The 19,141-nt window shown below is 37.0% G+C and overlaps 1 protein-coding gene across 1 annotated transcript in view; it reads right to left on the bottom strand.

Moving 5' to 3' along the window:
• The window catches only part of COL24A1 (collagen type XXIV alpha 1 chain), a 466,350-nt gene that overhangs the window by 369,500 nt on the left and 77,709 nt on the right, over positions 1-19,141 (bottom strand). The window contains 2 exon segments of the mRNA XM_037826738.1: positions 157-201; positions 2,923-2,976. Of these exon segments, the coding sequence (XP_037682666.1) occupies positions 157-201; positions 2,923-2,976 (99 nt within the window).

Genomic DNA, 19,141 nt, shown 5'->3' with positions numbered 1-19,141 from the left:
GGCTGTTAAAGTGGCAAAAATTAAACTCTATTGAATAGGCTGAATTATGGATGGCAACAGCAACAAAAGTACATTGAGATTTTAATAGCTGAGAAATAAACATATAGTTAGACTAAAGTTTCCAAACTGAACCTCAAGAAATAAGAACTGAATTACCGGTCTTCCCTTAAGACCCTTCTTTCCACGTATCCCAGGAATGCCCTAGAATACAGAAAAGTCAAACATAAATGTTCGTTTAATGAATAAATAAGTTACATGCTACAGATCTTTTTCCCAAACATCGAGTAATACAGTATGCCAAAGAGAGAAATAAATTGTTTTATACACAAGTATGACATTCAGAAAAGCTGCAACATATTAATTTAACTGAAATTGAAACCATGGTTGATTATCTGTGGCCCCTTTCCTTCTTCATAACAAAATCCTGATTTTATTCAGGAATCTACTTATCACCACTTTGGAAGTGGATATCCTTGGGTGACAGTTATTTGTCCAGAGATAGGCCCACAACCAAAATTGGCACAACCAGACAAACAAGAAAGTCTTACTTTCCATTCCTAAGGGACATGCTCTTCACTCTTAGCCCGTGAGAAAAACTTAGCCTTTGCACTGACAATCCTGCAATCATATGGGAAACCAACCTTCGGGCAAAACCAAAATTGAAAAAGGCAAAACAGAAAGAAGGATCCTGATATCACTGAGCTTGAGATCATACTGTGCCAAGATCCCACTTACCTTAATGCTTTCTGGTCATGTAATAAGCAGTAGTACATGGTACTTAAGCACCCAGGTTTTGGATCCAGAATAACTGTATTCAAATCCTGGCTCTGCTCTTACTACCTGTATATAGTGTGCCTAATTTTTTAAAATCTATAATGAGAATAATAATATTACCCACCTCATTGAGTTTTGTGAGCATTAAAGTAGTTAATTCACATAAAATATTTTGTATAGTGCCTTGCATATATAACCATTCAGCAAATCACTTGCTATCATTATCATTATTAGAAATTTTCTGATTTTTAAGCCAGTTTAAGTTGAGGTTTTCTGTTACTTTGCAGTCCAAAGCATCCTAATTAATATCATCACTTTGAGGCTTATAATCACTTATAAGCCTTAGAGACTCAGAAATATATCAGAACCATGTACCTTGAGATTAATAATACATATAAGTTAGAAGACATCATTGGTTGAAGTAATCCATTCACTGAAGTCAACATTGTTTGATAAATACTCATCTGTTGTCTCAGGTTACCAAAAAAGAGTTCATAGGTGAGCAATAGGGCTCATTGCATTAGGACTTTTTGCATCTTTACTTACTACCATTTTTAAGAACAGTAAGATAATTACTTTCCCAAACTTACTAACTTTAATAAATGTAGGCAGGAAAACTAAGAATACTGAAGGCAGAATTATATAAATTTGTATGATATAAATATGCATCTGTACAATGTTTACTTCCAGAAAGGCCTTTTTCTTTTTGTCTTCATGAGTGATTAATATTATATTATTTTTATGCTTTTCTGTCTTTAACTGTTTCATAACATAATAATAACACCCAGTTAGCTACATCATCCATAGTTTTAATAAGAATTTTGATGTAGCTAAATAACATGGTGCCCATGATAGGCATAATTATCTGGAAATAGTCTTATATTTATGTATTGAGACAATACAATATTTTTCATATAGACTGGTTAAAATAAGTAAGTGTATTACAGACAGTGTGCCCATTCATGGTCACTGTCAACACCGGGTTAAAGATACTTAAATCCAAGATGACAACAAAGACATATAACTTTAGTTTATTTATCACATCCTTTACTAGAAATAAGTTTATGCCAAAAGGTCAGGAAAGGGTTGTATTATGAGTATAGTAATTAACAATGTAAACTAGATATAAGTCTTTGGGTCAACAGCAAACAGTTCAATCTTTTGCTTAGATTTTTTTTTGATATTGAAAGAAATGTTATGTTCAACCAAGGGAAAATATTTACCTCATCTCACCTAAGAAGACTGGACTTCCTGATTGTCATTACAGCACATCTAAATTCTGAATACTTCTTCTCCACAGGGGCATTCACAAGTACTTACAAAAAATATGATTTAATTCACTCTCTCAAAACTATATATTTTAAAAACTCATTTATCAAAGAGTAATCTGGTTCATTTTCAAATGTAAAAATCAATTTCCAGAAATGAAAATTTGACCTGAATTGCATTCCTATAATGGTAGAGTTCAAGGCTAAATTCTGAATATGATTCTTTAATTTTTAACTTTATGATAATATGTCAACATTATTCAATTCTATCTTTTCAATTAATATTGACAGTATAAATGAAGACATATAAATAGAATTCACCAGACTGCATACGGCATTGAAAACTAGATATGATGAAGTCAGAATGCCAGAAATCTTTAAATTATCTTGATTAACATTTTTAAGCACAACAGACCAGTTTGCAAAGATTCTATCTTTATTCTTTAGAATCAACATTTATTAACACCTATCTTTCATTATCAAATTAAACAAAAAATATCTTCTAAGGCTGAATTCTTTACTGCACATTGCATTGCAAAACACAAGACCTATTATGGGAAAAAAAGTTTATACTCAAAGAGTAATGAATTAGAAAATAAAATTTTAATGTTTAGATATTTTAATATTTCAACTTGTGTTTTTTTCAAATCTGAATTTAAAATAAAACATAATATCTAACCATGTATATTTGTATCACATTATTTCTTTACCACAAAATTCAATAAAATTCAAGAAAGTCTTTCCAGCAGGTGATTTTTCTTAACCTGGCTTGCTTCGCTGAATAAGATTACCTGCCTGCCTCCTATTGATATCTGGGTTTATGACCCTGTTGTACATTATCATAAATATGTCAAATAATACTTGAAGGAAATGGACTTACTCTTTCTCCTTCGGGTCCCAATTGTCCCACTTCTCCAGGAGAGCCAATGAAACCCTTAAAGCAAGCACATAATCTTTCTATTATTTCATTTGAATATTCATCCTATAAGTAATTTCAAACAGAGGTAATTAAAAATTTATTCATGGTAATATAAAATTATAAAATTTTTAAATGTGCATATGAAAACCTTCCTCTTACCTTATTGCTCTTCTTCCAGAAGTTACAAATCAATCTTTTCATTAAAAATAAATTAGGGAATGTAACTTAAGACATGGTGGCTAATAAAAACCAACAAGACCAAATCCTTTCCTACACAGAACTTTAGAGTGGGCAGGAAATACATGTATACAATTAATTCTATAAGGCAAAATAGAGGAAACACAAGAATGTAAGAAGTAAAGAGGAGGAAGAAATTCATTCCAATGTGGCAGGAGGTAAACGCAACCAAAGAAGGTTCCAAAAGAGACTGTCATTTGTGTTAGACCTTAGAAAGTAGGTGAAATGTTGATAAGTAGAGGTTGATGAAACAACACTCCAAGCAGAGAATGAGAGTAAGCAGAGATATGAGAGAGAGAGAGAGAGAGAGAGAGAGAGAGAGAGAGTAAGAGAGAGAGGGAGAAAGTTAGTTAGTTCGGGGACTATTTTTAAATGCTAACAACTACATTTTATGATGATTTGGAGAAGACCAAAATCCCAACCTGCCCTCAAGATTACAATCTGGTCTGAGAAATAAGAGGTGCATATCAATAACAATCCTAAAGTACTTTAGTTATAGCTCATCTGTGACCAATAATTAAAGCTTTTCATCAAGTTTAGCGGACAATGTGTCACACAGTCTTGGGACAAGATTAAAAAGAGCTTTAAATTTCAGGCTAACAATTTGAGACAACTGATAGATATTGTCATTGGAGGAGTACGCAAGTGTCCTGATGGTAAGTTGCATTTCTCAAATATTAATCTGTTGGTAGTATATAGAGTATGCCAGAGATAGGAAACACTGCAAATAGGAAAACCAACCAGAAGTATTTCAGTCGTCAGAGTTTAAAGGAATATGGGTCTGGGTCACTGATTTAACAAATATTTTAGTGCTCACTGTGTGTTAGGTTCTCGGATTATAAAGATGAATAAAACCAGTGCCCTCAAGAAGTTCATGGTTTATTAGGAAAGAGGGCCATACAAATAAATAATTGTAATGCTATATGATAATTGTAATAATAGAAAAACAAGATGCAAAAGGAACTTTAGAAGCAACTTTGCCTAGAGGGAAGATTTAGGGAAGTTTTAAAGAGGAAGCAAAGTTTGTGCTAAGTCTTGAAGTAAAGGAAAGGCATTCCAGGCATGGCTAAGAAAGGACCAGCAATAAATTAATCAATCAATAGAAAGGAAATGACATGGCATTTTCAAAGAACTGCAAATAGCTCGATATGGTTGGTGGGCATTAGGTAGCGTTGGAAAAGGTGGCAGAGCCCAGAAGTCTTCTATGCGACAATAGATAGTTTGGAATTTACACTGTGAGTTGTTAAAACAATGTAGGCATGGCTTTGATATATTCAAATTTGCAGTTTAGAAAATTCAGTTGGACTACATTGGGCCAACAGGTCTTGGTATCTATCTTTAAGGATCAAAACAAAGATGATTCTAAGGTTTATAATCATTTATAGATTGAGAGGTGAATGATAACCACTGATAGAGATACGGAAATCAAACAGGAAAGCTTAAGTTTGGTGGAAAGAGGATGAGTTCTGTCAGTCATTTTGTGTGTATGCTGATGATGAGGCATTTAAATGTAATTATCTTAGCAGGGAATTGGAGCTATGGGTCTCACAGAGTTTATAGACAGAGATAAAATTTGAAGGTGAGGTGGGTCTTAGGTCCTAAAAGTAGACTAGAGCTCTGAGGGAGAAAACAAGGAGGAAAAGATAGAAGTTGAAATGGGGATAGGAGAAAAAAGAATTTGATGGATACAGAGAAAAGCCAAGGTTTAAAAAAATTTGAAGGAAAGATAACAAGGAGCCATTCTGACACGGTCCTAAATAAAGACTACTTGCTTTGAATCAGAGAATGGGTGACTTTTCAGAGTAAAATGTTCTATATTAATATACATTAAGAAAGAATTCAGGCATTAAAAACATAAATGTCACAGGAATCATTTCTAGGTTGCCTGGAATGAGAAGCTTGGAAGAGATTTAGTTCCTAAGGGTGAAAGTCAGTTGGGTGCTGCCAAAGTAAAAGGAGCATTTTTCTTTGACAAGGGAAACTATCTTTAAAATTCCTTATGTTCTACAGTTTGTATGAACAGTCAGAAGAAAAGAAAGAAGAGGAGGAGGAGGTGGAGGAAGAAGAAAAAAAGGAGAGGAGTTTCCTTCTACTTTAATAAACGAAACATCTATAATTTTGCTTGCTTGAAAGACAAGCAGCTGGAGGAGGGGGAGTTTTTTCTTTTAAAATGAAGTATATGGAAATAAAAGGCATCCAAATTGGAGAGGAAGAAGTAAAACTTTCACTATTTGCAGATGACATGATTCTATATGTAGGAAATCCAGAAAAATCTACAGCAAAGCTACTAGAACTAGTCAGTGAATACAGCAAAGTAGCAGGCTACAAGATCAACACGCAAAAATCTGTAGTGTTCCTATACACAAGTAATGTGCAACAAGAGGAGGAAATCAAGAAAAAAATCCCATTTACAATAGCAACCAAAAGAATCAAGTATTTAGGAATAAACTTAACCAAGGACACAAAAGACCTTTACATAGGAAACTATAAGAAACTGCTAAAAGAAATTGAACAAGACCTGAAAAAATGGAAGAACATACCATGTTCATGGATTGGAAGACTAAATATAGTTAAGATGGCAATTTTACCTAAACTGATTTACAGATTCAATGCAATACCAATTCAAATCCCAACAACTTACTATACAGAAATAGAAAAACCAATAACTAAATTTATTTGGAAGGGTAAGTTGCCCCGAATAGCCAAAAATGTCTTGAGAAAGAGGAGTGAAGTGGGAGGTCTCACACTACCTGACTTTGAAGCATACTACAAAGCTACAGTGCTCAAAACAACATGGTACTGGCATAAGGACAGATATACGGATCAATGGAATCGAATTGAGTGTTCAGAAGTAGACCCTCACATCTATGGACAACTGATCTTTGATAAGGCAGTGAAGCCGAAGCAACTGGGAAAGAGCAGCCTGTTCAATAAATGGTGTTTGGAGAACTGGATATCCATTTCCAAAAGAATGAAAGAGGATGTCCATCTCACACCTTATTCCAAAATTAACTCAAAGTGGATCAAAGACCTAAACATTAGCACCAAGACCATAAAACTCTCAGAAGAAAATGTAGGGCAGTATCTTAGAGATCTTGTGAAAGGAGGTGGTTTCTTAGACCTCACACCCAAGGCACGAGCAACCAAAGAACAAATAGACAAATGGGATCTCCTCAAAATTAAACACTTTTGTACATCAAAGGACTTGTCAGAAAAGTCAAAAGGCAACCTACACAATGGGAGATGATATTTGGAAACCACATATCAGATAAGGGTTTAATATCCCGAATATATAAAGCAATCCTGCATCTCAATAACAGAAAGACAAACAATCCAATTAAAAAATGGGCAAAAGACATGAACAGACATTTTTCTGAAGAGGAAATACAAATGGCTCAAAAGCATATGAAAAAATGCTCAACTTCACTGGCTATTAAGGAAATGCAAATCAAAACCACAATGAGATACCATCTCACACCTACCAGAATGGCCATTATCCAAAAAACAGAAAATGACAAGTGCTGGAGAGGATGTGGAGAAAGAGGCACGCTTATTCATTGTTGGTGGGAATGTAGAATGGTGCAACCACTCTGGAAGACAGTATGGAGGTTCCTCAGGAAGCTAAATATAGATTTGCCATATGACCCAGCTATTCCATTGCTGGGTATATACTCAGAGGAACTGAAACTTAAGACACAAACAGACATTTGTAAACCAATGTTTATTGCAGCATTATTCACAATCGCCAAGAGATGGAAACAGCCCAAATGTCCATCAAAGGACGAGTGGATAAACAAACTGTGGTATATACACATGATGGAATATTATGCAGCTGTAAGACAGAACAAAGACATGGATCATGTAATAATGTGGATGAACCTTGAGGACATTATGTTGAGTGAAGTTAGCCAGAAACAAAAGGACAGATTCTGTATGGTCTCACTAATATGAACAGACATTAATGAACAAACTTTGGGAGTTAAAAGCCGACAAACAGGCGACCAGGAGATAGAAAGAGGGCAGAGATCAGCCATTTGATGCTGAAGGACTACAGAATGTTTAGGATTGACTGCATAGATCCAGAAATAGATAGCATAATACTGTGTGATGGTAGCACGGTATTGTAAGTACACTGAACAAAGATGTCTGTGAGTAAAGCTGAAAGAGGTGGGATAGGAGAATGTATGACACCAGAGGTAAAGATAGATGATAAAGACTGGGACTGTATAACGTGGCAAAAACTGGAGTGGCCAATGACTGTTACTAAATATACAAATATAAAAATGTTTTTGCATGTGGGAAAGCAAATGAATGTCAACCATGTAGAAATTTGAATAAGGGATGGTATTCAGGAAAAAACATAATCAAAGCAAACTGGAGTCTATGGTCAACAGTAACATTGTAATATACCTCCATTAAATGTAACAAAGGCAATATGCCAATGCTAAATGTATATGAGAGGGGGATATAGGGGAGTAATGTGGGATTCTTGGTAGTGGTGGTGTTTGCTGTCCTTGATAGTGTATTGTATTGTATGACATGTTGTTTTTCTTTTTAACATTTTTTCTTATTGCTGAAAAGAAAGAAAACAATTTTTCTTGTAGTAATCAGTATGTTTGGATGCTGATTGTGGTGATAAATGTACAACTTTATGATGATACCATGAACAACTGATTGTACACTGTGGATAAATGTATGGTATGTGAATATAACTCTATAAAATTGTAGGAAAAATATATATAGGAGTAAAAGTGTTGGAGAAAGCATGGTGAGAAGGATGATGCCTCACCAATATGGACTAACTACAATGTGTAAACTCAGAATTGAATCTTAGAACGTAGCCTAACGTGGACACAATAATTGTAATAGTCCCTAGATTGTAAGCTCTTACAGCAGTTAACTCTATCCCTGAATTGTAAGGCCTATCTCTAAACTTTGAGATGCTGATCCCCTAGCATATGTTGTTACAAACACTGTGACTGGTGGTTTGATGTGCTGAGCCCTTGAGTATGGGACTTGCCCTTATGAAGCTCACTACCACAAAGGAGAGTCTAAAGTTATATATAATGGTGCCTAAGAGTCTCCCCCTGAGTACCTCTTTGTTGCTCAGATGTGGCCCTCTCTCTCTCTCTCTGAGCCATCTCGACAGGTGAACTCGCTGCCCTCCCCCCTACGTGGGACCCGACTCCCAGGGGAGTGAATCTCCCTGGCAACGTGGAATATGACTCCCGGGGAGGAATGTAGACCTGGCATTGTGGGACGGAGAACATCTTCTTGACCAAAAGGGGGATGTGAAAGGAAATGAAATAAGCTTCAGTGGCAGAGAGAATCCAAAAGGAGCCGAGAGGTCACTCTGGTGGGCACTCTTACGCACACTTTAGACAACCCTTTTTAGGTTCTAAAGAATTGGGGTAGCTGGTGGTGGATACCTGAAACTATCAAACTACAACCCAGAACCCATGAATCTCGAAGACAGTTGTATAAAAATGTAGCTTATGAGGGGTGACAAGGGGATTGGGAAAGCCATACGGACCACACTCCACTTTGTCTAGTTTATGGATGGATGAGTAGAAAAATAGGGGAAGGAAACAAACAGACAAAGGTACCCAGTGTTCTTTTTTACTTCAATTGCTCTTTTTCACTCTAATTATTATTCTTGTTATTCTTGTGTGTGTGCTAATGAAGGTGTCAGGGATTGATTTGGGTGATGAATGTACAACTATGTAATGGTACTGTGAACAATCGAAAGTACGATTTGTTTTGTATGACTGCGTGGTATATGAATATATCTCAATAAAATGAAGATTTAAAAAAAAAAAAAAAAAAAAAAGACATAATGCTGAGCAAAATAAGCCAGGCACAAAAAGAGAGATATTGTATGTTACCACTAATGTGAATTCTGTGAAAAATGTACAATGTTTTATACTGTAGAATGTAGGGGACCTAGAGATACCAATTAGTGGAGGGGGAATGATAATCTAATAGGAACAGATAAACTATGGAGGGTAATCTCAATGTTATGGGAATGCTCAGGAATGATTATGGTTTGTAAACTTTCTTGGATATAGTAAGATCATGTTGGAAGCAATAGAGTTATTTTAGTTTTTTTTTTTCTCTTATTCCTTTGTTTTCTTAGGGGTTGTTAATTTTCTTGGGGTATGGTAGGAACATGTTGGAAGCAATGTAGTTATTTTAGATTATTTGTTTTTCTTACTCCTCTGTTTGGACATGGTTTATTAATTTTCTTGGGGTATGGTAGGAACATATTGGAAGCAAAGTAGTTATTTTAGGTTATTTGTTTTCCTTAACCCATTGCTTTGTTTGAAATGTTGTGGGGTTTTTTTGGTTGTTGTTTGCCTGTTTGTTTTTAATTTTTTGATAAACAAAGTTAAAAAATTGAAAAAATATCAGTAGAAAAATGGGAGTAAAAACTAAATGACAAATAGGGTGGGATGGGGGGATGGTTTGGGTATTCTCTTTTCACTTTTATTTTTTATTCTTATTCTGATTCTTTCTGATGTAAGGAAAATGTTCAGAAATAGATTGTGGTGATGAATGCATAACTATATGATCATACTGTGAACAGTTGATTGTATACCATGGATGACTGTATGGTTTGTGAATATATTTCAATAAAACTGAATTTAAAAAAAAAAAAAAAAAAGATGAATGTCAACACTGACTTGAAAAGGCTATTAAAAAAAAATTGTAGGAAAAAATATATATAGGAGTAAAAGTGTTGGAGAAAGCATGGTGAGAAGGATGATGCCTCACCAATATGGACTAACTACAATGTGTAAACTCAGAATTGAATCTTAGAATGTAGCCTAACGTGGACACAATAATTGTAATAGTCCCTAGATTGTAAGCTCTTACAGCAGTTAACTCTATCCCTGAATTGTAAGGCCTATCTCTAAACTTTGAGATGCTGATCCCCTAGGATATGTTGTTACAAACATTGGGACTGGTGGTTTGATGTGCTGAGCCCTTGAGTATGGGACTTGCCCTTATGAAGCTCACTACCACAAAGGAGAGTCTAAAGTTGTATGTAATTGTGCCTAAGAGTCTCCCCCTGATTGCCTCTTTGTTGCTCAGATGTGGCCCTCTCTCTCTCTAACTGAGCCATCTCGACAGGTGAACTCGCTGCCCTCCCCCCTACGTGGGACCCGACTCCCAGGGGTGTAAATCTCCCTGGCAACGCAGATTATGACTCCCGGGGATGAATGTGGACCCGGCATCGTAGGACTGAGAGTATCTTCTTGACCAAAAGGGGGATGCAAAATGAGACGGAATAGTTTCAGTGGCTGAGAGATTCCAAATGGAGTCGAGAGGTCACTCTGGTGGACACTCTTATGCACTATATAGATAACACCTCTTAGGCTTTAATGTATTGGAATAGCCAGAAGTAAATACCTGAAGCTACCAAACTCCAACCCAGCAGTCTGGACTCCTGAAGACAATTATATAATAATGTAGAGTACAAGGGGTGACAGTGTGATTGTGAAGACCTTGTGGATCACACCCCCTTTATCTAGTGTATGGATGAGTGGAGGAATGGGGACAAAAACTAAAGGACAAATGGGGTGGGATGGGGGGATGATTTGGGTGTTTTTTTTTCACTTTTATTTTTTATTCTTGTGGTTCTTTCTGATGTAAGGAAAATGTTCAGAGATAGATTGTGGTGATGAACGCATAACTATGTTATCATACTGTGGACAGTGGATTGTATATCATGGATGATTGTATGGTGTGTGAATGTATTTCAATAAAACTGAATTTAATTAAAAAAAAAAAAAAAAAAAAAAAAAAACTCCACTACAGGCCATGCCCATTCAAAAACCATGTCCAATTGATTCCACCCATTTAAAACTTGCTATGACTGATATCTCTGCTCAAATATTTACATCCCTACCTGAATGCACATAATAGAGTTTGAGGAGCCTTCCACCTCCACTTTCACTTCCTTCCAGCCAAATCTCCATCCTTCAGCCACACTTATTTCTCATGGTTGCAGGGCTAATGCTAACGCCACCTGTTAATACTCTTCCAGGAGTGCTAACACTTAAGGAGACATTTAATACTCTTTATCATGGCACAGAAGCCCTATATAATTTGAGTCCTGCCTGCTGCTGCAGAAACATACAGAAATATTTACCTTTCCCCATGTAGACAGCATTGTCTAGTGGTTCCCTGCCTTTATTCAAGATTTTCTAATATTATAACATCCTTTCAGATATCAGGTATTTTGATCACATATCAGTGTGAGTTCTCTGCAGGATTTGTAGCAGCAGGAATGCTCAAGTTCCTGCACTGATAGCCGCATATCATCTAAACTATCATTAATATCATATTACATAATAAGGCAATAATGTGTGTTTTTTTTTTAAATTAGTTACACACACACACTCACACACACACACACACACACACACACACACACACACACAGGAAATTTATCTGCTGCTCTGAGACTTTCCTTCTCCTAACTATCCACATCTCCAGGGAAGAGAGAATATAACATAACTGTAGAGCCAAGGCATCACATATTTATCTTTAGTTCCCAAAGCCTCGTTTGTGTTAATCCCACTCTTAGTTAAATATTAATAGATTGATCAATTGATAGATAACTAATAAAAATTAGAAAGACCTAAAAAAAAAAAAAAAATGAAGTATATGAAAGTATTTCTGATCCAAAATATTTAGGATTATGATGACAAGCTGCATGCATTTTCAGAATCATCAGTTTTCAAGTTTAAAAACAGCTAATTTTATTTCAGTATATCCAACTGGAGTTTTGCTTATAAATAAAAAGAACAGACACCCCAACTTGTGTATACTTATCAGTGAACTAAATAATCAACTGCAAACTCCAGAGTTGAAAAGTTCGACCTCTACGCAACACACCGTGGATAGGGTACAGACTCAACATTTCACAATGAAAGATTTTAAACAGTACAATGCTTTGAGTAAAATGGTTTTTTTTTAGTAAAATGCATTTGAGTAAAAAAGGGTACAATGCTTTGAGTCAAAGTACAATGCTTTGACTTAGGTGTTTCATAAGGTTTCCGATAATTAAGCTGCTAATTCTAACAAATAAAATGTCAGCAGCACACACTGGTTGTGGTCATTTTCAAACTAACCTTGAGTTTGGTGTGCAAGAAAACAAAAAGTAAAAAAAAAATATTAGTAACATGGGTACTTTTACTTTGGGGATTGAAGGTTGAGATCCAGTTAGAGACAATTCTGTGTCACCGGCAGGGCCGTCAAGAAGTCAGGAGAGGCCCTACACGCTTTCACTTTTTGAGGTACCTAGCATACTATTACACAGAGAAATGACAAAGGAGGGGTACAAAACTATGTTCTATTTTAAATGTTTACCTTTAACAAAATATCCTCTTAGCAGAAAATACAATCAGATAACCATACTAGTCAAAAGACAATTTACCACAGGATCTATAAAAAATACTAACTTATAGTACATAATGTGTGGTACAGTTCAGTAATAGGACACAAATGAAAAATATAAGCCTGTGTTTTTCTGTGATTTTTGTCTTTTTAACCACATGGATTTAATGTTAAAAGTCTACATTTGAGGCGGGGCAAGATGGCAGACTGGTGAGCTGTATGTTTTAGTTACTCCTCCAGGAAAGTAGGTAAAAAGCCAGGAACTGCGTGGACTGGACACCACAGAGCAATCTGTCTTTGGGCATACTTCATACAACACTCATGAAAACGTGGAACTGCTGAGATCAGCGAAATCTGTAAGTTTTTGCGGCCAGGGGACCCGCGCCCCTCCCTGCCAGGCTCAGTCCCGGGGGAGGAGGGGCTGTCAGCTCCAGGAAGGAGAAGGGAGAATTGCAGTGGCTGCTCTTATCGGAAACTCATTCTACTGATTCAAACTCCAACCATAGATAGACTGAGACCAGACACCAGAGACTCTGAGAGCAGCCAGCCCAGCAGAGAGGAGACAGGCATAGAAAAAAAACAACACGAAAAACTCCAAAATAAAAGCAGAGGATTTTTGGAGTTCTGGTGAACACAGAAAGGGGAAGGGCGGAGATCAGGCCTTGAGGCGCATATGCAAATCCCGAAGCAAGGCTGATCTCTCTGCCCTGTGCACCTTTCCTTAATGGCCCTGGTTGCTTTGTCTATTAGCATTTCAATAACCCATTAGATCTCTGAGGAGGGCCGTTTTTTTTTTTTTTTTTTTTTTTTTTAAATCCTTTTTGCTTTTTCTAAAACAATTACTCTAAGAAGCTCAATACAGAAAGCTTCAAAGAATTGAAATTTGGGCACGTCAAGTCAAGAGCAGAACTAAGAGAGCTCTGAGACAAAAGGCAATAATCCAGTGGCTGAGAAAATTCACTAAACAACACAACTTCCCAAGAAAAGGGGGGTGTCCGCTCACAGCCACCATCCTGGTGGACAGGAAACACTCCTGCCCATCGCCAACCCCATAGCCCAGAGCTTCCCCAGACAACCCAGTGTGACGGAAGTGCTTCAAATAACAGGCACACACCACAAAACTGGGCGTGGACATTAGCCTTCCCTGCAACCTCAGCTGAATGTCCCAGAGCTGGGAAGGGGGAGCAGTGTGAATTAACAGAGCCCCATTCAGCCATCATTTGAGCAGACTGGGAGCCTCCCAACACAGCCCAGCAGCCCAGAACTGCCCTGGGGGGACGGCACTCACCTGTGACATAGCACAGTCATCCCTCAACAGAGGACCCGGGGTGCACAGCCTGGAAGAGGGGCCCACTTGCAAGTCTCAGGAGCCATACGCCAATACCAAAGACTTGTGGGTCAGTGGCAGAGACAAACTGTGGCAGGACTGAACTGAAGGATTAGACTATTGCAGTAGCTTTAAAACTCTAGGATCATCAGGGAGATTTGATTGTTAGGGCCACCCCGCCTCCCCGACTGCCCAGAAACACGCCCCACATACAGGGCAGGCAACACCAACTACACACGCAAGCTTGGTACACCAATTGGGCCCCACAAGACTCACTCCCCCACTCACCAAAAAGGCTAAGCAGGGGAGATCTGGCTTGTGGAGAACAGGTGGCTCGTGGACGCCACCTGCTGGTTAGTTAGAGAAAGTGTACTCCACGAAGCTGTAGATCTGATAAATTAGAGATAAGGACTTCAATAGGTCTACAAACCCTAAAAGAACCCTATCAAGTTCAGCAAATGCCACGAGGCCAAAAACAACAGAAAATTATAAAGCATATGAAAAAACCAGACGATATGGATAACCCAAGCCCAAGCACCCAAATCAAAAGACCAGAAGAGACACACCTAGAGCAGCTACTCAAAGAACTAAAGATGAACAATGAGACCATAGTACGGGATATGAAGGAAATCAAGAAGACCCTAGAAGAGCATAAAGAAGACATTGCAAGACTAAATAAAAAAATGGATGATCTTATGGAAATTAAAGAAACTGTTCACCAAATTAAAAATATTCTGGACACTCATAGTACAAGACTAGAGGAAGTTGAACAACGAATCAGTGACCTGGAAGATGACAGAATGGAAAATGAAAGCATAAAAGAAAGAATGGGGAAAAAAATTGAAAAACTCGAAATGGACCTCAGGGATATGATAGATAATATGAAACGTCCAAATATAAGACTCATTGGTGTCCCAGAAGGGGAAGAAAAGGGTAAAGGTCTAGGAAGAGTATTCAAAGAAATTGTTGGGGAAAACTTCCCAAATATTCTAAACAACATAAATACACAAATCATAAATGCTCAGCGAACTCCAAATAGAATAAATCCAAAAAAACCCACTCCGAGACATATACTGATCACACTGTCAAACATAGAAGAGAAGGAGCAAGTTCTGAAAGCAGCAAGAGAAAAGCAATTCACCACATACAAAGGAAACAGCATAAGACTAAGTAGTGACTACTCAGCAGCCACCATGGAGGCGAGAAGGCAATGGCACGATATATTTAAAATTCTGAGTGAGAGGAATTTCCAGCCAAGAATACTTTATCCAGCAAAGCTCTCCTTCAAATTTGAGGGAGAGCTTAAATTTTTCACAGACAAAGAAATGCTGAGAGAATTTGCTAACAAGAGACCTGCCCTACTGGAGATACTAAAGGGAGCCCTACAGACAGAGAAACAAAGACAGGACAGAGAGACTTGGAGAAAGGTTCAGTACTAAAGAGATTCGGTATGGGTACAATAAAGGATATTAATAGAGAGAGGGAAAAATATGGCAAACATAATCCAAAGGATAAGATGGCTGATTCAAGAAATGCCTTCACGGTTTTAACGTTGAATGTAAATGGATTAAACTCCCCAATTAAAAGATATAGATTCGCAGAATGGATCAAAAAAAATGAACCATCAATATGTTGCATACAAGAGACTCATCTTAGACACAGGGACACAAAGAAACTGAAAGTGAAAGGATGGAAAAAAATATTTCATGCAAGCTACAGCCAAAAGAAAGCAGGTGTAGCAATATTAATCTCAGATAAAATAGACTTCAAATGCAGGGATGTTTTGAGAGACAAAGAAGGCCACTACATACTAATAAAAGGGGCAATTCAGCAAGAAGAAATAACAATCATAAATGTCTATGCACCCAATCAAGGTGCCACAAAATACATGAGAGAAACATTGGCAAAACTAAAGGAAGCAATTGATGTTTCCACAATAATTGTGGGAGACTTCAACACATCACTCTCTCCTATAGATAGATCAACCAGACAGAAGACCAATAAGGAAATTGAAAACCTAAACAATCTGATAAATGAATTAGATTTAACAGACATCTACAGGACATTACATCCCAAATCAACAGGATACACATACTTTTCTTGTGCTCACGGAACTTTCTCCAGAATAGATCATATGCTGGGACATAAAACAAGCCTCAATAAATTTAAAAAGATTGAAATTATTCAAAGCACATTCTCTGACCACAATGGAATACAATTAGAAGTCAATAACCATCAGAGACTTAGAAAATTCACAAATACCTGGAGGTTAAACAACACACTCCTAAACAATCAGTGGGTTAAAGAAGAAATAGCAAGAGAAATTGCTAAATATATAGAGACGAATGAAAATGAGAACACAACATACCAAAACCTATGGGATGCAGCAAAAGCAGTACTAAGGGGGAAATTTATAGCACTAAACGCATATATTAAAAAGGAAGAAAGAGCCAAAATCAAAGAACTAATGGATCAACTGAAGAAGCTAGAAAATGAACAGCAAACCAATCCTAAACCAAGTACAAGAAAAGAAATAACAAGGATTAAAGCAGAAATAAATGACATAGAGAACAAAAAAACAATAGAGAGGATAAATATCACCAAAAGTTGGTTCTTTGAGAAGATCAACAAGATTGACAAGCCCCTAGCTAGACTGACAAAATCAAAAAGAGAGAAGACCCATATAAACAAAATAATGAATGAAAAAGGTGACATAACTGCAGATCCTGAAGAAATTAAAAAAATTATAAGAGGATATTATGAACAACTGTATGGCAACAAACTGGATAATGTAGAAGAAATGGACAATTTCCTGGAAACATATGAACAACCTAGACTGACCAGAGAAGAAATAGAAGACCTCAACCAACCCATCACAAGCAAAGAGATCCAATCAGTCATCAAAAATCTTCCCACAAATAAATGCCCAGGGCCAGATGGCTTCACAGGGGAATTCTACCAAACTTTCCAGAAAGAACTGACACCAATCTTACTCAAACTCTTTCAAAACATTGAAAAAAATGGAACACTACCTAACTCATTTTATGAAGCTAACATCAATCTAATACCAAAACCAGGCAAAGATGCTACTAAAAAGGAAAACTACCGGCCAATCTCCCTAATGAATATAGATGCAAAAATCCTCAACAAAATACTTGCAAATCGAATCCAAAGACACATTAAAAAAATCATACACCATGACCAAGTGGGGTTCATTCCAGGCATGCAAGGATGGTTCAACATCAGAAAAACAATCAATGTATTACAACACATTAAAAACTCGAAAGGGAAAAATCAATTGATCATCTCAATAGATGCTGAAAAAGCATTTGACAAAATCCAACATCCCTTTTTGATAAAAACACTTCAAAAGGTAGGAATTGAAGGAAACTTCCTCAACATGATAAAGAGCATATATGAAAAACCCACAGCCAGCATAGTACTCAATGGTGAGAGACTGAAAGCCTTCCCTCTAAGATCAGGAACAAGACAAGGATGCCCGCTGTCACCACTGTTATTCAACATTGTGCTGGAAGTGCTAGCCAGGGCAATCCGGCAAGACAAAGAAATAAAAGGCATCCAAATTGGAAAAGAAGAAGTAAAACTGTCATTGTTTGCAGATGATATGATCTTATATCTAGAAAACCCTGAGAAATCAACGATACAGCTACTAGAGCTAATAAACAAATTTAGAAAAGTAGCGGGATACAAGATTAATGCACATAAGTCAGTAATGTTTCTATATGCTAGAAATGAACAAACTGAAGAGACACTCAAGAAAAAGATACCATTTTCAATAGCAACTAAAAAAATCAAGTACCTAGGAATCAACTTAACCAAAGATGTAAAAGACCTATACAAAGAAAACTACATAACTCTACTAAAAGAAATAGAAGGGGACCTTAAAAGATGGAAAAATATTCCATGTTCATGGATAGGAAGGCTAAATGTCATTAAGATGTCAATTCTACCCAAACTCATCTACAGATTCAATGCAATCCCAATCAAAATTCCAACAACCTACTTTGCAGACTTGGAAAAGCTAGTTATCAAATTTATTTGGAAAGGGAAGATGCCTCGAATTGCTAAAGACACTCTAAAAAAGAAAAACGAAGTGGGAGGACTTACACTCCCTGACTTTGAAGCTTATTATAAAGCCACAGTTGCCAAAACAGCATGGTACTGGCACAAAGATAGACATATAGATCAATGGAATCGAATTGAGAATTCAGAGATAGACCCTCAGATCTATGGCCGACTGATCTTTGATAAGGCCCCCAAAGTCACCGAACTGAGCCATAATGGTCTTTTCAACAAATGGGGCTGGGAGAGTTGGATATCCATATCCAAAAGAATGAAAGAGGACCCCTACCTCACCCCCTACACAAAAATTAACTCAAAATGGACCAAAGATCTCAATATAAAAGAAAGTACCATAAAACTCCTAGAAGATAATGTAGGAAAACATCTTCAAGACCTTGTATTAGGAGGCCACTTCCTAGACTTTACACCCAAAGCACAAGCAACAAAAGAGAAAATAGATAAATGGGAACTCCTCAAGCTTAGAAGTTTCTGCACCTCAAAGGAATTTCTCAAAAAGGTAAAGAGGCAGCCAACTCAATGGGAAAAAATTTTTGGAAACCATGTATCTGACAAAAGACTGATATCTTGCATATACAAAGAAATCCTACAACTCAATGACAATAGTACAGACAGCCCAATTATAAAATGGGCAAAAGATATGAAAAGACAGTTCTCTGAAGAGGAAATACAAATGGCCAAGAAACACATGAAAAAATGTTCAGCTTCACTAGCTATTAGAGAGATGCAAATTAAGACCACAATGAGATACCATCTAACACCGGTTAGAATGGCTGCCATTAAACAAACAGGAAACTACAAATGCTGGAGGGGATGTGGAGAAATTGGAACTCTTATTCATTGTTGGTGGGACTGTATAATGGTTCAGCCACTCTGGAAGTCAGTCTGGCAGTTCCTTAGAAAACTAGATATAGAGCTACCATTCGATCCAGCGATTGCACTTCTCGGTATATACCTGGAAGATCGGAAAGCAGTGACACGAACAGATATCTGCACGCCAATGTTCATAGCAGCATTATTCACAATTGCCAAGAGATGGAAACAACCCAAATGTCCTTCAACAGATGAGTGGATAAATAAAATGTGGTATATACACACGATGGAATACTA

Source organism: Choloepus didactylus, chromosome 2, assembly GCF_015220235.1.
Source record: "Choloepus didactylus isolate mChoDid1 chromosome 2, mChoDid1.pri, whole genome shotgun sequence".
NCBI classification, from domain to species: domain Eukaryota; kingdom Metazoa; phylum Chordata; class Mammalia; order Pilosa; family Megalonychidae; genus Choloepus; species Choloepus didactylus.
This window is presented reverse-complemented; position numbering and strand designations above follow the sequence as displayed.